The sequence below is a fragment of the Trematomus bernacchii genome, unplaced genomic scaffold, assembly GCF_902827165.1.
Source record: "Trematomus bernacchii unplaced genomic scaffold, fTreBer1.1, whole genome shotgun sequence".
Lineage (NCBI taxonomy): Eukaryota > Metazoa > Chordata > Actinopteri > Perciformes > Nototheniidae > Trematomus > Trematomus bernacchii.
In genome coordinates this window covers 4,713,978-4,733,219 of record NW_022988043.1, presented here as the reverse complement: position 1 = coordinate 4,733,219, position 19,242 = coordinate 4,713,978, and the positions used below count along the sequence as shown (strand labels likewise).

Sequence of the window (19,242 nt, the reverse complement as noted above, 5' to 3'; positions counted from 1 at the left end):
GTGACCTTGAAAGTGGAGTCATGACTAATGGATGACGGATTACTGGTTATACAGGCTCTCCTTTTTCTGAGAGGGACAGTTGGTGGATTTTAATCGTGGGAAGGTTTCCGACAGGAGGGGGCTCGTGCAGGGGAGTCCCACTTCTGAGGATGCAGCAGCAGCTCCGATGGAAGCTTTTACTGCAGAGTTTGGCCACTTTATCCCTGCTCTTCTCGCCTGGCCCTGATCCGCTTTTGGGGCCTCCAGAAAAGTCCCTCCACTCCCTGCTGTCCCTGGAGGATGGGGTTCTAGACAGGGCCACCGAGGAAGAGGGGCTGAGCCGACAGGGAGCCCCCTTGCTGTCCAGACCCAGATTAAGAGGCTGGCTTTGACCCCTTGCTTGGCTCTGACCTGCGCTCAGAGGATGTTGGTGGGGTCTGGGAGTCTTTCTCAGACAGGGAACTCCGAGTAATCTCTGGAAAGCTTTCTTAAACTCCTGGTTGGAGCACGGGTAGATGATGGGATTGATGCAGCTGTTGAAGTAACCAAGCCAGAAGGTGATTTTGAAGACAGTTTCTGAAGGTCGGTATGCGGGGAAGATGGCGCCTGTGGGAACAAAAGACACATGACAGTGATAAACATTACAGCAGAAGGAACAATACACTATTAAAACTGAATTATTCTCTGAAACGTGGAGTTACATTGATTGGAAAACAAAGGTCAACTCCCACGCTACCAGATGCAATATGAACTAAAATTCTATATCAGTTTGCAAACATTCTCTCAAAGACAATGCTATCATGCTAACGTTAAGCCGGTATTATTTTCCATAGTTCAAAATTTGGACTGTTAGCAGGCCGACGCTTTTTCGAATGAGGTAAACACAAAGTGCAGGTGTAATTGCTGGGAAGGCAATTTGTTTTACAGGTATCTGGGATCTTATTAAGCAAGGGTTTTCAACCTTTTTTCAGGCAAAGTAGCCTACATCTTTGCTAAAAGAGAAACAGAGCACGTAGGGACCCCCTTAAATATGTATAAAATCGAGTTGCATATTATATTGGGTCTTCAACAACCTTTTAAATATATATTTTTATGATGCAAACAATATTTAGCTATTAAAATAATTTAAAATAAAGCAGTAAATGACTAGTTTGCTGTTGTAAATGTGTGCCTCACAGTGTTTTAGCACAGGTTAGCTAGCTTACTTGATTGCATAAGGTAATGTTAACATTTAGATTACTCTCAATGTTGTGTACCTTAAATTGCTCTTAAATCTGATTTATCTTTCCTAAAATGATGTTGGATATATGTTACAGTAATGTGTATTTTCAGATACATTTAAAATGTTGAAGAAAACTCTTTCAAGACATTCTCAAAGGCAAGTTGGTGCCCCTTCTACAGTAACTCTGAGGTCCCTTAGGGATCCCTCCCACCACTTGAAAATGCTCGTATAAGATACCTAACACCTGCAAAAGAGACAGCATTGAGACCTTGAAAATAATACATTGCAAAATGAAAAACAATCCATCGAATAGTTATATTTCCCTCTAAAGCACAAATGTCAACCTTAGGGTGGCCTGAAAGGAAAGGTCAGTGATAAAGAATGAACCTTATGGGGGAATATGAATGTTTATACAGAAAACACAGACAAAATATGTCAATCTATTGCACTGAATAAGAGAAATACCAATATCAAATCTTGCTGCCACGGCTAAAACCATTAGGAGCTCCATTTTCTCTAGTATCTGTTTCATCGAATATATTATAAAATTACAGTAAAATTATCTGCAGCTACGGAGAGAAACATAATTCCTCTGGTTTACATCCACTTAATTTTTCTTATAGTTTAATCTAGTTTTGACTTAAAAGAGCTCCCCATTTGCTGGGAAGGTGAAGTGTTTGATTACAATTGCCTTCATAAATTGAGCTGTTTGTGATTAGAGGAAGCATTAGCAGACTAAACCGTGAGTTGGATACTTAATGAAGAAGCAGATAAAATGGCTTAACAGGCACATTACATGCAGCCCTGTTAGTCACTGCAAATGTGATTATTCACATATCCAGTGACACATTAGAATAATTAAATTGCTTAATTCATGATTAATTATTGTGTGCAGCAATATCTATCTATCTATCTATCTATCTATCTATCTATCTATCTATCTATCTATCTATCTATCTATCTATCTATCTATCTATCTATCTATCTATCTATCTATCTATCTATCTATCTATCTATCTATCTATCTATCTATCTATCTATATATCTATCTATCTATCTATCTATCTATCTATCTATATTTAGAGGTAGAAGGGGAGAAGCTGTCTTGTGAAATGTTATATTGGACAGACTGTTGCAGACGGTTATATGTGGGCTGTTGAAAAATGAGATTGTGATATGGAGAGGGATAGAAAGAAGAGGTGGGGAGAATTTGAGAGCAAATTATTTTGTGCCGGCTGTGCCTCTCATATATTTTATTCCCAGCTGTGTCAAAAGAACAATTATATTATTACACACCATAGAAAAAGAAGAAAGGTATTGCTGCTGTGGATAAATGTATTGCTGTGCAAAATCAATAAGAAATCACTGGCTGTTTTCATGTGAAAACTGTGTTATTCAAGTTGTCATATTTGTCAAATGTATTGTGTGCAATTAAAAATAAAACTGTTGAATAACCGGTCAATTCTGTGATCTCTCTAAAAGGTTATTTTTATCCAGATTTAGCCTTTTTACAAAACGGAACTCAATGAACTCAGTCCTTTAAAGATACTTTCAAGCAGCATTTTGAGTTTTAGCTGTAATCAACTGCAGTAAAAAAGGACAGAGACACCAAAACACCAGGGATAAAACCAAACCAAAGGGAATTTAAACAGTCCTATGTATATGTGTATATATATATATGTAGTCCTTGAGAAGGGGAGAAGAAGACAATCCACAAAGAAACACAGAGGCAAAACAAATTATCTTTTTCAATTCTTTAAAGGGGCCATTTTATGCTCATTTTCAGATTAATTTTTTAATTGTGCGCCTGTACTGTAACATTTTACATGCTTTAATGTTCAGAAAGGTCTTCATTTCTCATACTGCCTGTCCTGCAGCACCTCTTTTCACCCTCTGTCTTAAACCAGAGCCCAGTCTGCTCTGATTGGTAAACTGACAGGCTCTGTTTTAATTGTCCTTCCCAGTGGCGATCCTAGAGTATGGGGGCCCTAGGCAAACATTCACTGGGGGCCCCTCAAACCAGATTTTCATCACCATGCACAGCCGACAGCCAACTTTTTTACATGATCAAATTCCTCAACGTTTTTTTATTCTCAAAATAATGTTAACTCCAGTATAACATCAATCAATCATGTCTTAATCAGCTAAACATGTCAAAACCAGACCATTGCTTGTTGGTTCATGATAAATCTCTCTATGTCCAGAGACTTATTTGGCAGCAGTATGCAGTCTGACGCTAGCTTTAGTAAGAGAATATTGGTAAGCTGAGGCTTTTCCTCATTTCCTAGTCAGGAAACAACTAAAAAAAGCGATCTCGTAGCAGCTATATTTACGAGCATGAGAGCATGGAATACATTTTAAAAAGCCCAGAGGGATTTATGTGGGTTTTGTCATATCACATATTGGTCCCTCCATTGACACCAGCCCATATAGTCCATGCAAGGCTGGCAAGCTGTGTGAATTCCCCTCAAGCACACTTGAGGAACAGCAGTGAGGGGGACATCAAATAAGGTGTGACACCAATGTGATGTTTTTTGTCTGTTAGCCCTGCCATGGCATTGAGAGGATTGTGAGTCACAGACACAATGAAGAGAGGAGGGATCAGAGAAATGGCTTCACATTTCATTGAACAATTTGTGTTGGAAATACTTGCTGGCCTTAGATGCTGTGATTTATTTTTGCAGACGGGAGCAGTGTCACCTGGAGTCAGCCAGGGATCTAACATTTTTATCTAGCCTATTTATAGAAAGTCTACCTGGCCAAGTCAAAGCATTTACGACGCTGCCCATGAGGCCACAAGGCTTGTCTGAATGATTGCACAGTGTCCGCCCACAGATGAGAAATTAAATTAACAAACTATCAAATGCTCCACTACTGAAAACCTGGCAGCAGCATGAATCGATGAATGGATCTTTACAATAAATTAATGCAGAAGTTAAATAGCTATCTAGAAGTGTCTGACTCATATGTGGGAGTGCAGGTGATCAAATACGAAACCGTTTTTAATTTGCAAAATCATTAAAAAGTTGAATCAATTGGGACTGCAGGGAGGTTTCAGGCAATTGTATCTATCTCCCCCTTTTGACACTGGATCCAATAATTCCACTCTTGAGTCCAAAAAATGTTCTAAAAAAAAAGCTAAATCAACTGCGATGTGCATCTTTAATGTAAATGAATGGTGGAATTGTCAGAGAAAACACACAATGTTACCGGAGTTGGATAAGAATCTCGTTTCTGGACACTAAATATGAATTTGGAACCAGGAAACAGCTACCATCCCGTCTCTTTAAAAACTTTTTTTTAAAACAAAGACTGTCCAAATTTAAGTTCCAACTAAAATGTGATTTTGACCCTTTGAAAATGTAAACAAATACTGTGTTCATTTGTGATCTTTAAATGTGGTGGAAGGCAGATGTCTTTTAGCAATTAGCTGATCGGTTTCCTGTTTTTTTCAGTTTATGCTAACCTAAGCTATGCTAACACGCCACAGGCTGTAACATCATATTTACTGTACAGACCTAAGAATGTATACAAGATGAACAAAACTCACCAATGGGTAGCGCCAGGAAGAAGGGCAACCAGCACAACACGAAGCAGCCAACCACAATGCCCAGGGTCTTGGCGGCCTTCTTCTCACGTGAGAACTTGAGCAGGCGAAGGGCGAAATGTGTGCGGCTGTGGAGGCCCTCATCCTCTGGTACAGTTGTGTTGCCTCTGTGTATCCGGAGTATCACCCGCTCAGAGTCTGACTTCTCCGTCTTGTAGCCCTCTCTCAGGTCCCGGCTCTCCCTGTGAGCTACCACATAAACCCGACAGTACATGGCCAGTATGATGGCCAGAGGGAGGTAGAAGGAGCCCAAAGCAGAGAAGATAGCGTAGGCCGGCTCCTGATTGATCTTGCAGATGGACTCGTCCTCAGGTTCTGGCTCTTTCCAACCAAACAAAGGTCCGACAGATATGATGATGGACAGCACCCACAGCAGCATCACTGCCAGTAGCGCCCTGTGCTTCGTCATTATGGTTGGGTAGCGCAGAGGGTAACTTACTCCAATGTAGCGGTCAACAGAGATCACACAAAGGCTCATGATGGAGGCGGTGCAGCAGAGCACATCCACAGCCGCCCAAACATTGCAAAAAGCCCGTCCAAAAACCCAACGATCCACAATCTCATGGATGGCAGAGAAGGGTAGTACAGTGGTGCTCAGCAGCAAATCTGCCACGGCCAGATTAACTATAAAATAATGTGTGACTGTCCGCAGGTGTCGATGGCAGACCACAGAGAGGATTACCAGGATGTTTCCAACTATTCCAAACAAAATTAAAATGCCAAGCACCAGGCCCAAAACCACAGCCTTGACCACGTTAAGCTCTGGGACTAAAATCTGGCTGCAGTTTGAGCAGTTCTGTGTCAGAGGCGCTGGGGTCATATTGTCCAGCACAGGGACCATCTGTTCCGATGCTAAGCTGATGCTCGACACTGCCCTGCGCAGCAAAAGTGGGATAGACAGTCACCTATTTTATTTTATTTCTCTACAGAAGAAAAGGGCATTCTTATAAAAGCCATTAGAGTAATGATCACATTAAGTCTGTCTTGTCACAACATAATTTGAATGATGGTGCCTCTGGCAAATGAGCCATTACTTTGGCAATGCATCATGAAAAACAAAACTACAGGATGCATAGAGAAACACAGAGAGAAGTATTATATATGCAGAATAAGAACCTACCGGGCTGATATCAAGTAATCCATCATGAAAAGGTGGGGATTTTAAAACTGTGATGACAGTATGCAGCTGGTACAAAAACGCAGTTGGAAACATATTACGGATGACATACGCAGAGACATCTAGAAAAACCTTTGAATGCTCTATGAAGAAATAATTGCAGTTTGGAAACAAAAATCCAGTCCGTTAAAGTCTTAAAAATGGGAGCGAGACACCACTTTCTTTGGATAAGATGGTAGGTGAGCAGTAGTCAACATCCAGGCTCTTCCTGTTGGACCCAGGAGCAGATTCACTTTCAACACAACGCCATGCAGTGCCTTTGAAAAGAAAGACAAGGATCTGAGAGAATTGACACATCCATCAAATACAGGTGAACTCAAAGCAGTCATCCTTGGCTTTTGTTTCTTTTGTGCTGTTCTCTTCCATGTCACAATGCCTAAGATCTATCAAGACTGTGGTTCACGAGACAATGTCTGAGCCACAGTTACTGTCAGTTCAATGTGGCCATGGCCTCATTTTATCGACTAAATACAATGTGAATTTGAGCAAAAAGGTTATCAGGACAAATCAGTTGCCTTTTTCTCCCGGATCATGTTGGGAACACCAAACAATTATATTCTAAATGGCATTGAGCTGAGTCAGTATTGCAGAACAGTCAACCATGCAACAGCCTCCGTCACAACACTTGGTGTGTATCTTATTGCCATTTTGTACCAATAATATGATCTTCAGCTGACCTTCAGGATTGCTCTAAATCCATCCTGTCAACTAATCAATATCACACTTTGACCTCTTTACCCCTCCAACCAAACACTAAATATAAAACTACAGCCAGCGTGCAAATAGTTTTGCATATAGACTGACAGCAGGGGGAAACAGCTAGCCTGGCCTTGAGTAAAGCTAATTCTCCAGGAAGTCAACAAATAGCTCCAACACAAACTCCCTACCAATTGCCGCCTTTACATTTAGTTTTTTTTTAGCTCAATATTTAGCAACAACATAAGGCTACTACGTGTGAATAATATTTTTAAGCTAGCTGGTAAAGAAAGATTTGTTTTCTCCATGCTAGCTGTTTGCCCCTGCTATCAGTCTTTTTACGAAGCTAAGCTAAGCTAATTGTCTGCTGGCTCTTAACTCCATAGTGCATGTTAAATAGACCTTAAGAGCTGGTGGTACATTTTTGTTACGTTTGAACAAAGCCAGGCTTTATGCTAAACTAAGCTAATTGTCTGCTAGTTTTGGCTTGATAATTATGGCATGGATTAAGGATAGTGTTCTCATCTAACTCTCAAAATAAATGTCTTAAAATGTATTCCCATAAATGTAGCCTACTTATACCTTAACATTTGGGAGTGTGCCCTGGAAATATATTTTCATTTAAAGAAAAACCTTTATTAAAAAAATATATATATTTCCATTCCTATTATTCCATTGTATTTATTAACACAGAATCCAGTTTCTCTTAGTGCAGGGTTGCTTTTGGACTGAAAATCCTCCTCTGGCTTGGATGCATTTATTTCATTAAGAATGTTCTGTCCTTTGACTTCTGAACAAATGATTTAGTTCCATGCAATGTACCTCTGTTTGACATGTGAAATTAATCCCGTCTGAGCAGATTACGGACATTTGTTATGCCGATGTTTCTTCTCTAAACGTACTAGCTAGATTATATGGGGTTTGTAAAATCAATGTGGCCATGTTGAGGATTTGAGGATTTTGTTAAGCTGCTTTATTTGAGACGAAATTAAAAGTTCATCTGTGTTGCCCTCTTTTCTACAGAGAATATTTCCTATCTATGTATCTGTCTGTCAGCGGTTCATCATTTTTCAATAGGGTCAAACGTGACACAAAGACTGGGCAAAGACACAGTGAGGGGGGAGGAATTAAGCAGTCCCCTCAAGTCTTAACCCCCCTCCCCTCCTTCATTGACCATTTCCTCTGTGCCCTACAAATCTCCGCTCCTCACAGGGTCTACACCTGTTAAACATGTTTAATATGACTCAGTTTAGCATATGTGCTAGTAGGGTGCGGCGAAGCACTGCATTCAGCCGCCATTATAATGCAGCACCTGAAAGCTTCTCCCACCCACACAAGTAGAGGAAGGAGGTGGACGGCTGCTGTCTCTAATGTGATTATAAAAGTAAGACTTTCTTGTTTATCTGCAGGAGAACTGGAGGAGCTCATCACATCATCTTTATTTTGTGTGGGGGGAAAATATTAAGTTACCTCAGCTTAAATTAATAAGTGTCCCAGCTGCATTTAAATTGTTTGTTACTGTTTTATTAAACCTACTAACTGGATATATTAAGCTTGATAGATTTACTTTATGACAAGTTCAGTAATATTGACTAAGCCCACATATTGCTCTTCTCTGTTTATTCTCTAAAGGAGTTTAGGAGGCAGATGTTCACATCAGTGACATAAGATGTAGATATGACATGTGTCGCTGCTCTGTGATTTTAATGCAGTACAAAATACATTATAGAGTGAAAATTGAAGTGGTTGTTGATCATCATGTTTATCTTTCTGTATTTTTATCAGAGAAAATATAATTTGTTCAAACTAACAGAATGACCCAGTTACCTATTTGGAAGATTTCCAATAAACCTTTTGTGTGTGCGTGTGTGTGTGTGTGTGTGTGTGTGTGTGTGTGTGTGTGTGTGTGTGTGTGTGTGTGTGTGTGTGTGAACGTGCGGGTTTTCTCCAGTAAGTAATTGATATTTTCATAACAAATAAACACTGACATACAAATTGTGTTGAATATAACAAAAAAGTGAGAATTCACACACACACACACACACACACACACACACACACACACGCACGCACGCACGCACGCACGCACGCACGCACGCACACACACACACACACACACACACACACACAGAGAGTGAGTATAACCTATAAAATAATAACTGTAAAGCAAGCTCATATTATATTATACATATTTTAAGCCATATTAAACAAGTATAACCCGTGGATAACTATAATCTATTTCACAAGAGAGACCTGGCAGAGACAGCAGCATGAAATATGAAAATGTCACAACAATAAACACAAGAAAAAAATATTCAAAGTGTTGAAATATTGAATATTGCCATCTCAATTGAAGTGATTCCAGCTGAGGTGTTGCATAACATCTTTCATCAACAAAGTGTAAGTGGGAGGTTGTGCGTGTTACTGTTTAATTGAATTAACCTGCTAATTGAGTTATAAACCGTGCCACAGTGGTAGTGAGTCCTATAGAAGGACTACTGTCCTCTCCAACGAACACATTTGATTTAATTAGTACATGCAGCTCATATCACAAGACTTAATTTCTTAAATAAAACCATTAATTTTGGATTAAATCAAATCTAGTATTACAGCTCCTGATAGTAGAACTGTTGCCTTCACTGCGGATTATAAAGTACAGGAATGCACACTATAGGCTCATTTTCACGATTGATCTTTAATAATATTGACACACATGTGCTGTTGAGGGTTGGATGGGAATCCACGATAATGTTGAGCACAGTGTGACATGCAGCTTCTCTATGTCTGCAGCTATTTTAATTGGCCAGCAGTACATACTCACTGTGGCTCAGATGTTGTCTCAGGCAGCCTCTTCACTCATGTGCAGGGTAATTCCCAGCTCTATAAAATGAAGCCACTGCGGGAATAGGTGATGGTTCAACCTGACAGAAAGTGACATCCAGCTTAATACAATGTCAGAGACTGGGATTTATGATGATGGTCTGCAGGAGACATATAGTGCATTTCTCTTCTATACACTTTTACAACTACACTGATACGACATGGAAAGGATCATCATATTATTTTTAAGTTTACGAAATATATTGAAGCAGAAGTAGCCTACCGTCACATAATACAACTATTTTTAGATCAGTGCGTATTATCTCTCGACTAGCTGTTCGCGATAAATCGCTACTTTTCAAATTATAGCCTCAAACTAAATTTTGTCAAATATTAGATGCTGCAAATACATATTATGGTTCTTTACTTTTGCACAATTTCTGTTTAGATTCTGAGAAATTCGTGTTCTTTTTTAACAAAAGTGCGGTCATTTGATCAGAAACAATGAAATGTATCCAACATCTGCATTGCCAGCACATGAATAAACGCGACAATTAAATTAGAAGTTATTCGCATCCAGAGAGAAAAATCAACTTTTCAGAATAAATGCTTCAATTGAATGCCCACATTTTAATTGTACGGGACTCACCTCAACTTTGAGTTTGATGCTCACATCCAGATGGCTCGACTGAGGGGCGATTGTGATTGCTGAGTCGCGCTCGGAGGCTGAGAAAGGGAAAGCCAAGTGCGCTCATCGTGGAGAGCCCTCACATCTGCCGGGATAAACGCCCGACCTGCAGGTGCTCCAAGTCTCTCCAGACGGTGATGATGATGGATACCAAATGACTCACTGCTTTCTCCTCGAACCACTCTCCCCCAGAATCCCCCTATCATCATCATCATAACCACCACCCAACCATCCTCATCCTCATCCTCATCCTCACCCCCCCGCAGCATCACTCCCGTGCGTCATCACAACCAGTCACTGTCTGCCAACATGACTTTTCATTCACAAATGTTTCATCCACGTTGCAAACTGGAGGAAAAGTTTACCCATATCGGTGACCCTTTTAGATTACAACCCACAATGCACAGGGGGTAGCCTACAAATTTAAAATTAACTATGGTGTACTTTTAATGTTAAGGGGCTAAACACGACTTTGGGTTGGCTGTATAATAAAGGAGCTTTCTCTCACTATTTTAAGGACAAGAGTCATTAACTCAGCTGGAATTTCTCCAGCATGCTCCATAAAATGACTCATAAATTCCCCCAAAATGGACCTGTCATTGTTAAATTGATTGATAGCCTACTACACTTTTCTCCAAAGCTATGATTAAAGTTTGTAAAAGTATTTGACTCCTTAATTGTTTTTGACTTTTGAACATAATAATGACTAATGCTTATATAAAAATATGCAGTATGTATCAACTCACAGTATCAGTGAGTCATTACCTTCACTGGAATTACTCACGCATGTTTTAAAATAGCTCATAATTTAAAAAGAATTGACTTGTCATTTTTCAGAAATGATGGATAGCCTGCTACAGTTTTTAGCAGAACTAAAAACTATTGCAGATTTAATCAGAATGTGTTTTAAGCTCATTTTAATCCTTGCTATCTGGTTAAATTCTAAAGCCTTATCTTATCAGAAAAACTATAAAGTAATGCTCATTCAAACAGAGCACAGGTTGTAAGCATACATGTAAGTGCGGTTATATATTAAAGGGTTACATTATTTTTGTGGTTATGCAGCTTTAGATAATTGTATTATGTCCAGGAGAGTGTTTTTCTCTTAGGTTTTGTTTTTGTTTTCAACAGAATTAATAAATAATGCTCATATAAACATATGTGTATAAGTGTATAAGCTTACATATAAACTTAAAGAAGTCATTACCTCAGCTGAAATTACTCAAGCGCACTCTAAAATAACTCATAAATTACAAAAAGAGTACTTGTCATTTGATGAATTGATTAATAGCCTGCTACATTTTTCATTATATTATGGGTTGTCAAATAAAGTTTTTAAAGTAAAAGTTTTTTACTCTTTAAATCTTTATCATCTGTTAACAGGAATGAAAACTCACATAGGTTTTTCTCTACACCGCCAGTCATTTATAATCACTTCAAACCATACTGATGCTGAGCTCATTCATGCTACACCTGTCTTTCTAAGCACGATGTACCCCAACAATTAAGTGTAGCATGTGGACCCAGGCTGTCTGAGGAGCAGGGGCAAAAACAATTAAAAGGCAAGTGGGGCACCAGAATAGCAGAATATCTGTTGGCATCTATACTGGAAGGACACCCTAGAGGTCAATGACTCATATTATATTGTCCCTAGGGCTCTTTATCACATTTTCTCCTCTGGAGGGGCATTTTATCAAGTTTTCTTCCATCCTAATAGTTACACTATAATTTGCTGGCTATAATCTAAAAAGTCACCTCTATATATAATATATGCACATAGAAACAGAGCATGTATTTTAAGCATGCAAAGATGATAATTATTTACATTACATACAGCCCCCTTATTTTTTAATGTTTTTCTACTGTATATACTTATATATAGCCCTAATTCTCCCTGTGCTATTCGTTGCACAACTTCGTCAATACACATGTGTTAATGCCTGAGGCGATTCAATCAATTGCAATTTGTGTGGCGTTGCAATTTCACCAGGGACTTTATTATTCAACGTCTGCTTCGACTTTTTTCTCTTTTTTCCCGACTTATCTATAGTAAAGAGCAAAGAAGAAAGACGCACTAACACACCCACAAGGACACATGAATAGAAACAGTTCATTGATTTTTTTTTCTTGTTTCCTCAGAATCCTCGGTTTAGCCAGTTTGTGCATTCTTCGTTTTCCATCCTCAAATATCATGCTTTACTTGGGGCTGCTGCCGGCTCACAGAGAGAGATGTGAAACCTGTGTGCGAAGAAAACATCTGCCTGTGTAGAGTACAGCTTCTCTGCTCAAACAATGACAGAGCTGTAATTGTACAATTCTCCGGCGGTGGTGGCGAAGTCGATAGGGAGTTGGCTTGGCAACTGGAAGGTCAACAGTTCAAGTCCCGGCAAGACCAAGTGCTACCGAGGTGTCCCTGAGCAAGGCACCGTTCCCTACACTGCTCCCCGGGCGCCGTTCAAAATGGCAGCACACTGCTCCTAACACTAGGATGGGTCAAATGCAGAGAAACAATTTCGCCACGAGGGATAAATAAAAGTCCATTTTTTTTTTAGTGTAGTCTTTGTACCTGCTTTTATATCCTGGGGGAAAATCAACTTTGTCATGTCAAAAGGAAAATCGCAAGCGCACCGCTGAATTCTCTAAAAGTACAATTACATCAGCAAAAGGCACAGAGTTACAAAAATAGACATTTCTATTTTGTGTGCAGGACAAATGGATTATCTTATAATGTCACAATGTCTCAAAAGGATTGTTTTAAAAATAGCAAAAAGCAATTTTCACAGCAATTTTGGTTACAGTTGTCATAACATTTAGGGATATTGTTGAACATCATCTTCTGAATTAGTATTTTTTGAAAAAACAGAACACTGTTGTGTAATTGTGTTTGTCAAGCCAGTGAAACCATTTCATGCTGAAGAAAAACTGCAAATATAACAAAAACGATGCATAGGTTTCTTCTGTTGTTTGCTGTGTATTTGCATCTAGGTTCTATCCTGCTATCTAACCTGCTGGAAAAGCAATTACTTGTCTAAGCTGCACATGCAGTGAGGTGGGCTGCTGAGTTTGAAGGATACTGAAATCAATATGCAATGGAAAAAACATCTTCTGTCATGGAGGAAACAAACCAGAGCGGAGCATTTGCAAGTAATGTTGGCATTTACGGTGGCATTCGCCTCAATTGCATATCAAGGGATTTCCACTCCTATGGTTCTGTCTTTGACAAAATCCTTGAAAAAAACAAACAGATTTAAATCATGTAGTAAATGCACACAGCTAACATCATGCTGCAGGCTACTGATTTGTTTGTCTAACCTTGAAATGGAATAGCATTAAGAGAAGATTATTATATAATATGCTTTCCATTTCAAAGGCAAATTCAAAAACAGCTACTTCGTGCCATGTTGCAATCCGATTCTGGAAGCCACTAAAGTGCTATATCTCTATATAGGTTTTTTTTCATAAACTGAAGGATGAGTTGACATTGTAAAATAAAGGTGACAGAGTTTGTCCTCCTTCATGAAGCTCCTCATGAAGAGCACCCTGCAGCACTCAGCTCTCCACCCACCTAAACACATTTAACCTGAATGCAGGAGAACGAGAAAATAACACTTGACTGATCAGCAAAATACTTTTTCAAGATGTGATTGTAACTTGCTGCAGCCCTCCATAAAGTACAGATAAACAGAGACATTTTGACCCTATAATGGCTCTAGAAAATGTATCATTGAGTGGAACATGAATGTCCTTACCAATTATCATGGCTATCCAACGAATAGCTGTAGAGTTTTTACTTAAAACATAAATTATCAACATCATGGACGCTCAAGGGGAAAGTCAAGGGATCACTAAAGTCATTAGGATTCATCCTCTGGGAACCATGAATATCAATATCGAATTTTGTGCCAGCCGAAAAAGATCATTCAAGTGTGACCTGCTGGAGGCATTAGAAGACTAGTCAGGGGATCAATACAACTTGAATTCATCCTCTGAGGGTCATGCAACATCATGGCAATCCATCCAATAGTTTTTAGATAGAGAAATGTAAGTCTGATCCAAAGAGGAGGAGTAAAATCAAAGCACAAACCACAAGCTCAATCCTTTCTGTCCTCCCCGTGTGGCTCGACAAGCCTAAAAATAAAAGAATGATATTAGTCTGCGCGAGCTTGTTGCTCTGCAGCACCTGAGGCTCATTTTTATTATTTCTGAAACCTATTGGGTTTAAAAGTCAAAAGGCTGCGCCACAGGGAGATTGCGTGATGTACAAGTGGTATAATGGATCAGCTCTTTATTTGGCTCCAGTTGTGGTGCTCTCTGAGATTGCTCTAATGAAGACAGACATAATTATCTCAGCAGGCAGAACTCCACTCTAATTATGGCCTAACTGCTGCTCTCTTACTGTTCAGTGTCATACCCAGGGGTTATTTGGGGGGCCGAATGCTGCCGTATTCTCACCACGCAGACTTACAACAACAGAAATACACACAGAAATACACACAACCCTGAGGGCGCAGTGTGTTCAGCTGATTTATCAGTCTTCCTGCACAACAGGAAGAGAAGCTGTGCTTGAGGGCAAAGCTTCTGGGGGTCCTATAATAAACTAAACTAAGCTCATCTGTGCAGGCACTACGGTCTAGTGGAAGGGCCTAATCTAACATGGCAACACACTGTGCCCCCATCTGATTGGTGACAGTCTTGACTGTCATCAGATTAATAAATCACAACCCCATGACACTATGGGTATTTTTACCGATGTTTTTCAGGAATATCACATTGAAATCCTTCAATCAACAGGTATGTCAGTAGAAAAGACAAACTATAATACATGAAGTATTGTCTGGAAAATGAAAAATGAGAAGCAGGGTTACATATTGATAACTTCAGAGCCATTCTGAGCCCAACCATTTTGAATTCATGAATGTAAATGAATTGCCACTCTTGGGGATTGCTGAGGAGCGCAGAAGTCAAATGCCATGTTTTTAAATGCAGACTGAGGTAGAGTAAGTTGTGCAGCGACCTTCATTGCCGGTATGGAACCTCCAAATGAGGAGACAATAAAGGGGAAGTATTTGGAAAATGTACCAGTGACTCAGAGACGGTATTGACAGCTAATGAGTGCAGCCAACAAGCGGTCACACAGCACAGCGAGACATGTGTAAGGAAACAGGCAGCATTAATAAAGCAAAGGGCAAAGTTTATCTCTGTTATTGTCAGTGATAGGTACAGTGAAGACGGCAGCATGGTCATGTCTGCGCTGTCAGTTATTTCAGGAGGCATAGGTGGCTTGAAGGATGGTTTGTTGGAGCTAAATTACCTCCAAATGTGTGCACTGTATATTGTTATAATGATGCATTTATAAGTGGCCAGTAAAAGAACAAATACATTTGTTGAATCCCCAATAAACAAAAACAATCCCCTGTTGTTTTCAGAGTAGATTTACTGAGATTATGTCTTGCAGTATTGCAGAGGCTTGGAGAATTTTGTATTATATGCATCAGACATTTTAAGAAGACGTGGGAACATGGAGTTCAGCATAATGAGCAGTGATTCATCTTGCATGCGGTGTAAAACAACAGGAACATGGAAGACAGATGAATGATTTTAGGGCTTAAATCCCTCCAGAGAGCAACAGCACGGCCTTAAACTAAAACAATGAGATTTACAGTCAAGGTCACTGACTGTTTTATAATCTCTGGAGACTCGTTCACTGCAAATGTACTTTAAAGGCAATATGAGAGTATTATTGACGCTTCCAGCACAACTATTAACAATAGCCATTTAGTTTATTCGTATTCCAGTTCAGAGTATCTGTGGATTATTTACTACCTGTGGGCATTTATACTTGACTTTACCGAGCATGGCTCAATAATCTATGCTCTGTAGCTGGAGGGCAAGAAAGCTCTCTGGGTTCTGCCTAGAGGAGACTCTATATTTGTCTATGTGACAGTCCAATTTTCCACACACCACCAGGGGAATGTGAAAAATACAACTTAGAAAAAAGGGAAAGAAACACAGTAAATCTACCATAACAGCTTTAATTATTCATTTCAGGGGATTTGTCAGCAAATAAACAACATTAATTTGTCTATTTCACAGTCAGTCATTCATGGACCAGATGATTGCTGTGCATGAATAGAGAGATGACAATATATGCCAAAGATAACATACTAACAATTGAAAATGCTACTCCCATAGTTGATCCAATATTTCCATGCAAAATATAAAACAGCCGGATTATTTAATAGTAGCATATTGAATTGGGACTCGATTGGATAGATAATACATATCAAAGAGATTTATTAATGTATCATTTTTGGAGAAAAGTCGCTGATTTAGTATGATAATCATATTTGATTTTAATCTGTAGACTCTGCCAATGCTAATTATTTTGTATGGTAAAAATGTCAATGCAAGTACGTGAAATATTGTGTGTGATGTTACACAATTGCATCCCTGACTATAAAAAGCCTTCATAACAGGACTAACGGAAACCTTATCTTCAGAGAACACAGTGTGATAATAAAACTGGCCTCTGAGAACACCTCAGGAAATGAAACTCCACAAAGAGATGAATCTTGACTCGGAGTGTCAGTCTGCTGCTCTCTGTGACCTGGTCACTTCAAGAAGACTCTGCAGCGTCCTCCTGTGGTCGATGTGGAGCAGTGCATATCCCCATTAGGAACACTTTTCTTTAGAAAACGCAGATTTCACAACTCACTGTCATTAGACTTACTTTTGAAAATATATTCAATATTTATTTACAGATTACTTTGGAGGGTGAGGCTTATCGTTTAAGGTTTAAGAAAGAAAAAACATTGAAACTAAGGTACAAGGACTTAGTCACAATATAGTATCTTTCATTAGAGTAAAAAAAAGTAACTGAATTTGAAAAGATTGTCAAATTGATGCGTTAGAAAATCCTTGTTTATCATTGCAAAAACTCCTTATGGCCTCAATCTTTTGGAATTTTGTGAAATATTTATTTGTTTGTTATTTTGTGTAAAATGTGTTTTGTTTTGAGCTTTCAGTGAGCGCATGCGCAGTGCAGACCGGAGTAGAAACCCGGAAGAGTGTTAGAAGATACTGAAAACACACGCTGTAATCTCCTCTCAAAACTATTTTAAGGAGATAATAACGATCGTGCATCATATCTGGTGTAATATTATACCTGACTCTGGTATAGGCAGGTTTTGAATGATAATGCTTTCGATAATGCTACTGTAAGCTTATTATAACACTGCAAACAAACTGTTAGCTAGCATCTGAGCATATTAACAGTCTATGCTCCTGAGCAGCTAAAGAAGAAGATGCCTGCTCGTAACGCTGTGAACAGCTTCCCTGACAGCAATGTGAGGTACTCCAGGCTTTCCTCTGATGATGACGGCTACATTGATTTACAGGTAAGAAGTATTGTATTAATGTCATTGCTACCTATATGTACTTGTCTGCACCATCAGTGTTTTTCAGCTCAGTATTCCTCAACGTATTTCACCATACGTCAAACAAGTTCATTCATAAAAAGGAATAACTATGAAAACAGAAATCACATGCTAGGAATTTGCTTTGGTGTATGGTGAATTACAATGGAAAATAAAGAGCACATATTTAAAAAATGTGTAAACATTGTAACACTTTTTTTTCGTTATACATTTTTAATACCAAAACCCAAACTGATATAACTCAATCATCAGGGTTATTGTAATGACATTTGTGTGTAATAATAATAGGTTTACCCTTTAAATTAACATAAATAACTTTATCAACGGGTTTGTAAATATTTACTACAGATTTAAACACAAAATACGCAATGCATACCAAAACATTTCCATCATCAAGCACATTATGTTACATGACAGTCAGATAGCTTTATAATATAAAGTATTTTTCAATTAGTCACACACTTGAATGACATTTTCAAAATCTCAAATTACATTTTAAGCCGCTCATTTTGCCTATCATTTTCAGTACGTGGGTGAGAAAATGGAAATTGCCACAGAAAGCCCGCTGTGACAGAAAGTGATGTGTGAAAGAAAGTGTTTTTAATCAAATATTTCTTCTCTGCAGTTCAAAAAGAGCCCGCCCAAAGTCCCATACAAAGCCATTGCACTTGCCACAGTCCTCTTCTTAATCGGCTCTCTGTTAATCATCATCGGCTCCCTTCTCCTGGCGGGATATTTTGGAGTCACTGTGAGTATTGTATAAGTCACAGAGTTATTTTTACAGTGTGAGGAATAAACTGACCTCTTATTCAAATGATTTTTCTCTCCTTCAGCACTCAGACCGAACTGTGCCTGTCCTTATCATTGGGATACTTGTCTTCCTGCCTGGGATTTACCACCTACGAATAGCTTACTATGCATCAAGAGGCTACCGGGGCTACTCCTATGATGATATCCCAGACTTTGACGACTGATAGACCCCACAGCTTCATCCACAGTCTTCCTGTACTCGCATATACTCCTAATATTCTGCTTGTGCTAATTTAAGTGCACTGCTTATTGAAAGAAAATATGCTTGAATAGATTCTGTAAATTACTTGCATCTAAATCTGAATGATTTTGATGTTATTGTCATAGCTTTATACTCTGAGGTAGAGGATTCCAGCCTGCTGCTTGAAGTTAAAACAGAATCCGACATTGTTTGTATATTTGTTTTGCTAGCTTGATAAATTAAAAAAACTGTAATTTGACGATTTCGTTTTTTAATTGTTTTAATTTAGAACATCCATCCAAACTAAAGCTTTACACTGAGTTGTTATACAACATAAAGTTATTTAGCTTTTAGTACAGTATTAATAGAGCTTAACCAAATTGGCTACTTATGTACAAAAACAGGACTTTTCTTTAGTAGTCAGCTATTTTCATGCCAAATAAAATAGAATTGTATACAGTTGGTACATTTTTTGTGGTGATCTGTTTGATAATAGAGAAAACTCATAGAAACCTTTGCAATGTCTTGTAATTAATATATTCTTATGCCAATAAAGGTAAACATGCAAGGCCTTAATGAATAGGCTCAGTGAATGACCTGCATCATTTTGTAGCAGATAACAGATA

At 38.8% G+C, this 19,242-nt stretch overlaps 2 protein-coding genes across 2 annotated transcripts in view; one reads left to right on the top strand and one right to left on the bottom strand.

Moving 5' to 3' along the window:
• Positions 1–5,649, bottom strand: part of adra1aa (adrenoceptor alpha 1Aa) — a 5,723-nt gene extending 74 nt beyond the window's left edge. Inside the window, exons 1-2 of the mRNA XM_034118545.1 lie at positions 4,752–5,649; positions 1–585 (exon numbers count right to left, since the gene is read on the bottom strand). The exon at positions 1–585 is cut by the window's left edge and continues 74 nt beyond it. Coding sequence (XP_033974436.1) covers positions 47–585; positions 4,752–5,649 — 1,437 coding nt within the window. The 3' untranslated portion in view covers positions 1–46. The remainder of the gene's footprint in view (positions 586–4,751) is intronic.
• An 11,579-nt stretch (positions 5,650–17,228) lies between these two features.
• On the top strand, positions 17,229–19,186 carry tmem230b (transmembrane protein 230b). The gene is made up of 3 exons (XM_034117488.1): positions 17,229–17,586; positions 18,251–18,373; positions 18,459–19,186. Exons 1-3 carry the CDS (start codon positions 17,494–17,496, stop codon positions 18,597–18,599), a joined length of 357 nt encoding a protein of 118 aa, XP_033973379.1. The 5' UTR covers positions 17,229–17,493; the 3' UTR covers positions 18,600–19,186.
• The last annotated feature ends 56 nt before the right edge of the window (positions 19,187–19,242 follow it).

Bases quoted from the DNA above. Each gene is read 5' to 3' on its own strand.
- tmem230b (XM_034117488.1), top strand. From the start codon at position 17,494: ATGCCTGCTCGTAACGCTGTGAACAGCTTCCCTGACAGCAATGTGAGG. The intron at 17,587-18,250 runs GTAAGAAGTATT...TCTTCTCTGCAG, and splicing joins ACGGCTACATTGATTTACAG to TTCAAAAAGAGCCCGCCCAA. The intron at 18,374-18,458 runs GTGAGTATTGTA...TCTCTCCTTCAG, and splicing joins CGGGATATTTTGGAGTCACT to CACTCAGACCGAACTGTGCC.